Source organism: Austrofundulus limnaeus, unplaced genomic scaffold (genome assembly GCF_001266775.1).
Source record: "Austrofundulus limnaeus strain Quisiro unplaced genomic scaffold, Austrofundulus_limnaeus-1.0 Scaffold279, whole genome shotgun sequence".
NCBI lineage: Eukaryota > Metazoa > Chordata > Actinopteri > Cyprinodontiformes > Rivulidae > Austrofundulus > Austrofundulus limnaeus.
Window position 1 is genome coordinate 669712 of NW_013952681.1, and position 7092 is coordinate 676803.

At 40.7% G+C, this 7092-nt stretch overlaps 1 protein-coding gene across 1 annotated transcript in view; it reads left to right on the plus strand.

The window, feature by feature from the left end:
* LOC106526513 (neutrophil collagenase) overlaps nucleotides 1–7092 on the plus strand; it is a gene marked incomplete at its 3' end in the record, with an annotated part of 30031 nt that overhangs the window by 16935 nt on the left and 6004 nt on the right. The window contains 2 exon segments of the mRNA XM_014021134.1: nucleotides 226–351; nucleotides 5097–5258. Of these exon segments, the coding sequence (XP_013876588.1) occupies nucleotides 226–351; nucleotides 5097–5258 (288 nt within the window).

Genomic DNA, 7092 nt, shown 5'->3' on the forward strand with positions numbered 1-7092 from the left:
GTCCAAAGGCTAACAGGCTAAGCTGAGGTTCTTCTTCCATGATTAACTTCATTTCTGAACATTTATGGTTTGATTTCTTTGTATGTATGGATCACTTGGGTTGTTACCGACATCTGGTGAAAATTTCATGTCATTAGCACCTCTAGTAATATATTTACTGAGAAAAATGTTGACGTGTTCAATACTTATTTTACCCGCTGTAAATGTGTAAACTGTTTATTGCAGATCATGGAGACGGAGCAGTGTTTGATCAGAGAGGTGGCGTTCTGGCTCACGCCTTCCTGCCGAGCGCTGACATCGGAGGAGATGTGCACTTTGATGCTGATGAAGAGTGGAGTCTGAATTCTACTGGTACTACAAACACACAACCGATCATTTCAACAGACTTTTGTTAGTTGTCGTATTTATAAATGTACAGAGGTGCTTAGTAACTAAGTACATTTACATTCTTACAGTACTTAAGTATTTTTTAGGAACTTTAATTTTACCAAGTATTTTTTAATAGTAACATTTACTTTTTTGTTACATTCAAAACATAAAAGTGATACTTTTACTTCTTTGCTTAAAATTTAACACATAATTAAACATCACAAAATTAAATACAACCAAACTCATCATAATAAGAGTTGTTTATGCACTCTTAAAAATGAAGTGTTGAATTTACTGAAGCAAACTGGCTCCACTAAACAAAGTTCAATAATTTTATTTCAAAGAAAATGTATAATGTATATTTTTATAAACTGCTTTACATTTACTTAAGTCAGTTTAGAGGAACCAGTTTTTATAAATTTGTTAAGTTAACCTTTACGTTCCTGATTATTGTGAACAGTTTTCTGACTTACTTCAGTACTTTTCTTATCAGTGAAATTTAGTTTTACCAAATTCATTTTGTGTTAAGGTATTTTTACATTTTCTTAATTAATTTGACTTTATACACCTCTGTAAATGAACAACTAACTAAGATGATTAGCAAATTTTTTTAAAGACAAAGGAACTTAAATCCTGCTTTGACTTTAGAGATGACTAAATATACTGCCTAGCCAAAAAACCAAGTGTCCACCTGGATGCAACTCAGGTCTATGATGTGGGGTCTCTGCAGGTGGTCAGGTCTAGGTTCAGTAACAGTCTGTGCTTAAAGAATGAGGTCAGCTGACTACCTGAATATACTGAATGAATGGGCTATTCCATCCATGGATTGTTTCTTCTCTGATGGCACGGTCATATTCCAAGATGACCTAGTAGTCCAAGAGATATACAATGTTTATCTGCATAAAAAGTACCAGAAAATGTGATGGTACCCCATTAAAGTACATCGCTTCCAAGTATTAAAAAATACATTTCTTACAAATATTCTGAAGGAACAATGTGGGTTCCATCCTGGCTGTGAAACACTGGACAAACTCTTTACCCTTACTAGGGTCCGAGGGGGTCATGGGAGTTTACTAATCCAGCCTATGTGTGTTTTATAGACTTGGAGAAGACATTTGACTGTGTTCCTCGAGGTACACTGTGGGGGGTGCTACGCAAGWATGGGATTGCGGGTCAGTTCTTACGGGCCATTCAGTCTATACAAGCAGTGCGAGAGTTTGGTTTGCATTGCCAGCAGTAAGTCGGACCCCTTTGGAGTGGACATTAGACTCCACCAGGGCTGCCTGTAACGTACATGGACAGAATTTCTTGGTGCAGCCAGGGGGCGGAGGGAGTCCCGTTCGGTGGCCTCAGGATTCCATCTCTGCTGTTTGCAGATGATGTGGTTCTGTTGGCGTCATCACGCTGTGATCTTCAGCTCTCACTGGAGCGGTTCACAGCTGGGATGAGGATCTGCACCTCCAAATCTGTGTCCATGGTCCTCATTCAGAAAATGGGGGGGGGGGGTCACTCTGTCTGGGTTGGGGGTGAAAATCTGTCTCAAGTGAAGGAGTTCAAGTATCTTGGGGTTTTGTCCTCACGTCAACAAATATGAGTCTGATTAAAAAGAGTGAATAAATGTTGGTCAATAAACTGACCTGGTGCCCCAACAGGTAAAAGTGTGGTGTAGGACAGAAACAGTTAATCTCTCTTTCTGTTTCTCTCATAACAACTTGCTACAGATGGAGTGTGAGATTGATAGATGGATCGGTGCAGCTTCTGCAGTTTTGCAGACTCTGTACTGGTCTGTTGTGGTGAATAGGGAGCTGAGCTGTAAGGCAAAGCTCTCTGTTTACCAATCAGTCTATGTTCCTACCCTCACCTATGGTGACAGACTTTGGGTAGTGACTGATAAAACAAGAACATGGATATACATAAGCGGTTAAAATGAGTTTTCTCTGCAGGGTAGCTGGACTCTCCCTTAGAGATAGGGTAATAAGTTCAGTTATCCTGGAGAGACTCAGAGTAGAGCCGCTGCTCCTCCACATCGAGAAGATCCAGTTGAGGTGATCTGTCATGTCATGTGTGTCTTTCTTCGAATGGGTGTTCTTAACTGCAATTTTGTTCTGCATTACATCTTTGTTGTGCGTGAATGACAATAAAGCTGATTCTGATTCATCCATAGCACCACACTTTCCTTCACATTTCACATTGAAAATGTGACTCAATCTGCATACTTTCATCTTCATAATATTAACCATCTCCATCCTTCACTCACTCCCTGCTCCAATGCCATACTTGTACACAGTCTAGTAACTTCCAGGATCAACTACTGCAACTCCCTACTATTACTACTACTACTACTACTACTACTACTACTACTACTACTACTACTACTACTACTACTACTACTACTACTATTATTTGTCCTCCCAATAAAAGTCTTCAAAACTACAGATGGTTCAGAACTCAGCCATCTGTGAAATTACCCAAACCTCATCCTCTAACCACATCACTCCAGTCTTACAACTGCTCCAATGGCTCCCAGTTATATCCTGCATCATTTTCAAAATTCTCCTACACACTTTCAAAGCAATTCACAATCTTGTACCTCCATACCTAACTGACCGAAACATCTCCATCCCCTCCCGCTCTTTCAGATCTGCTGCCTGCCTCCACCTGTCTGTACCCTCTGCCTGCTTCACCACTATGGGAAGCAAGACTTTCAGCCACTCTGACCCTAAACCTAACCTCACAGATACATACCTGACTAAATCTAACCTAACGTCACAGGTACATACCTGACTCTGAACCTAACCCCTGACCCACCAAGAGAATCTCCCCCAATCGGGACTGGGCTTTTGTCCCCATAAGGAACAGTGGGTCCTCAACAGGCTGTGTGCTGGGAAAATAGTCAAAAAAACATCCCCACCAGGTAGGTCTAGAACACCTATCTGTATTGGGACATTGCATTGATGTCTATTCATTTTCAACAACCAAACCCTGACCCCTTATTGTAAATCTAAACCCCTAACCAATCAACTTCCTCCTCATGGAAGTTAGACCAGTCATTTAGACTAGTCCCCCAGCTGATGGACCAGCACTTTTTAACAATTAATTTAACTATTAATTAAAATATACATCTAAATCAGAAAATAAAACTAAGCATAACCTCAGAGAACTGTAAATATTCACTAGAAGGAATTCTTGTAAATAATCTAAACATTTCCTTTGWTTAGATTAGCCCCACTACCAACATGCTATACACCTACCAGACCACACCCCCAATCATTCCTGACCCTGCTCCTAACACTGACCCTCTTCTGTCTAGTTCTTAAGCTAGGTTTATGCGTTGTGCAGGGCGTGATGGTGCACGTGCCRTAAGTGACGCAATTGTGCTGTCCTGCCCCTGTGCGTTGGCCCCGCATGCTGTCCTAGTGCGTGGTCATGCAACTCCGAATTTTTGTAATTCCACAAAGGCTGTGTGCGCAGCACACCATTCAAATAGTCTGTCTGTCAAGCTTTTGCTCTCCTACTTACAGTATTTTCACAACTTATAAAGTGTACTTCCACCTGTCATTTTGGATAAATCTACAACAAAGTAAATGCCAAGAATGAAACTCCTCTACCGCAAGCGAGGGTGCGCATGCACGCTCCAAGGCACGACAATAACTCAGCCTTTACTTCTCTGAACTCTCCTCCCTTGTCTCTATGTAGCACAGCACATGACAAACACTCAATGTACTGACTGAGTTCTATCAAACAGTACACCTACACTCACCAGACTATGCCAGTCATATTTCTCTACATCTTACACAGCACATACAAATCAACAGGCCGTCTCCAACTGGAACAGCCAACTCCACCATGCACTTCCCATAAAGATAGGACCCAGTGGCCCAGGACTGAACCAGATCTCGATCGAACGTACACTTCCTAAGGGATTTACCAGCGCTGTGGACCCATCGGGCGGCAGGTGAGACCATCTGAGTAAATACTCCCTTAACCTGTCCCCTAAACCTAAACTAAACCCCCGACCCACCAACAGCATTTCCCCCCATGGGGACCATGTTTAGGTCCCCACAAGTACCAGCTGGTTCCCACAAGTAGGTATGCATGCCAAAAATGGTCCCCAAATAGTATGAACTACCTGCCCACACACACACGTTTGCACAGCTATCCATTTGGGGACATTCCATTGACTTCCATTACATTTCTACAGCCTAACCCTGACCACAAACCCTAAAGCTAACCTCACAGGTACCTACCTGACCCTAAAGCTAACCTCACAGGTACCTACCTGACCCTAAAACTAACTAAACTCAATTCACACCTTGGTCCTAAACCCAGCCCACAACTCACCAATGGTATTTAAACCAAATGGGGATTCGACTTTTGTCCCCAAATGCACCAGTTGTCCCCAAATGTTGGTGTTTTGTCTTAAAATTGTCCCAAATATCACCAAAACAACCCCCCCCCACACACACCAGTGTAACGTTTTTAAACATATTTTACACACCATATAAATAACTTTTTTAATATTCTCACTCATTAACAGGTTAGAGTATTAGGGACAGAGTGTCATATCTAAAGACTCTCTGCCCCTGGTAGCCCTGTACACTTTAAACACTTTTGGCCATCAAACCCAGAACCATATAGTTGGAGGGCAACGCCTCTCCCTTTCTAAACGGTTTTGTGTGTCATCTGATTCAAGATTTAATGTGACCTGATTCATCTTCTTGCTGCAGGTACCAACCTGTTTGTTGTAGCAGCTCATGAGTTTGGCCATGCACTTGGCCTTCCACACTCAGCTGACATCGGAGCCATCATGTTCCCAGCATACTACTCTGAACCCAATTATACCCCCCAGCTGTCTTTTAGTGATGTCAGAGACATCCAACAGCTCTACGGTGAGTGTCAGTCTAAAGGCAAAACTGCCAAAAGTTCTCTCTTAAAAGAACATCTGATGAATCTTGTTTCTTGGAATTCACCAATTTCGTTTCTTCAAGCTTGTTGAGAAGGACCATTCAAGAAAGTAATCTTTAGATTTTTATCTCTTAAATGATTCCTTCTGGAGTCAAACTAATTCAAGTTCATGCATTAACTTATGGAGCTACATTGAGGTCATAAGTTTTGTTAAAAAATAAAAAAAATTTGAAACTGACAAAAAGATTTGAAAATAAAAAATATTTTGAAACTGAAAAACAATTTTGAAACCAAAAAAAATAATTTTGAAACTGAAAAAGAAATTATTTGAAACTGAAATACAATGCATTAGTATCTGGAAAAGTTTCAAACATCTTCATTTTCAAATCTCCTTTTTCAGTTTCAGTTTTTTTTTTGAACAAAACTTAAGACCCAAATTTAGCTCCATATTAACTCACTTTCAAGGTTTGATCCAACCACAGACAGACACTAGGAGCTCAGAACAAAACCTTTAATAAATGCACAAACAGCAACTCTGACAAGGCAGTGGAACTTCCAGAGTCTCTGGGAGGAGCCAATCGAACCGAGACATAAACCCAAGAATGAGACATGATGTGAGGTGGACAGAAGCAGAGCTTAATAAGGTGATTTTCAGCTGGTGTGAGCATCAGAAACCTTGAAAGGCTGACAGAAGGTGAAATAAGAAGTGACACAGGAAGAAGACAATAAAATGCCAGAATATCAAACAATAAAACAGAGACTGAGAGGATCTAAAGTGAAGTAACAGAACACAAAGAAGGATAAACACAAGAACCCTAAGCAAKGTCCAAAACCAGAACCAGCTAAACAGAAGAACAAGAATCACAACAGCTTCCTTCATATTTACTCTGMACTATGATTTTAGTCTAAAACTCGGTCAACGTTTTGAGGACGGGTTTACTTGTAAATGTTATTGTCCCCCATCACAGAGACAGGGGACAAAGTCCGTCTGTCTGTTACAAATTCAGGAAGCTGCAACTTTCATATAGAAAGGCTAAAATACACCAAACTTTGTGAGAGTCATCCATGTTGCAYGTGGTCATATGTCTGATATGACATCATCAAAGTCTTGACCAGARGAAGTGACTTTTTCCTTGGAAATCTTCATCACTGGACCTCTTGGCCTAATCAGCATAATTATGTGTCAGAACACATAATTAGTTTATGTCACTTGCTTTCAACCACAAAGACTTTTTGGTGAAAGGCGTGATCATGACAGTGTGGCGAAGTTAGATATCACGTCATTGACATTCGTTTGGCTCTAAATTCAACATATTTTAGCCAGTTTGCATGCAATTTATAATGGTCAATTCTAATCCACCCTACTACAGGAATGCAGTCCAATTTTAAGGGTGTGGCCTAATTCCYCCACAGCACCCCCTACAATTATTTACAAAATTAGCCCCAAGCCATGCTTGGACCCRGAATTATGAAATTTGGTRCACACRTGTAACKTCTCAGGRSCTAMAARAAGTTTCTTCATGGTCRAATTCCTACTGGAAGTCGTCCATTTTGGATCAAAGATGCCAATTTGTCTTTTTTCTTGCACATGTATCTGAGTTAACTCATCCTACAGCAGGGGTGGGCAATCCTGGTCCTCGAGGGCCGCAGCCCTGCATGTTTTATCTTTTTCTCTGCTCAAACACACCTGATTTGAATGAATGGGTGATTATCAGGCTTCTGCAATATGGAAGACCGAAACTGACATAATTAAAAATAAAAGCGGAAATATATAAATTGACTAATAAATAAATACACTTAAAGTGCACCAATAAAATT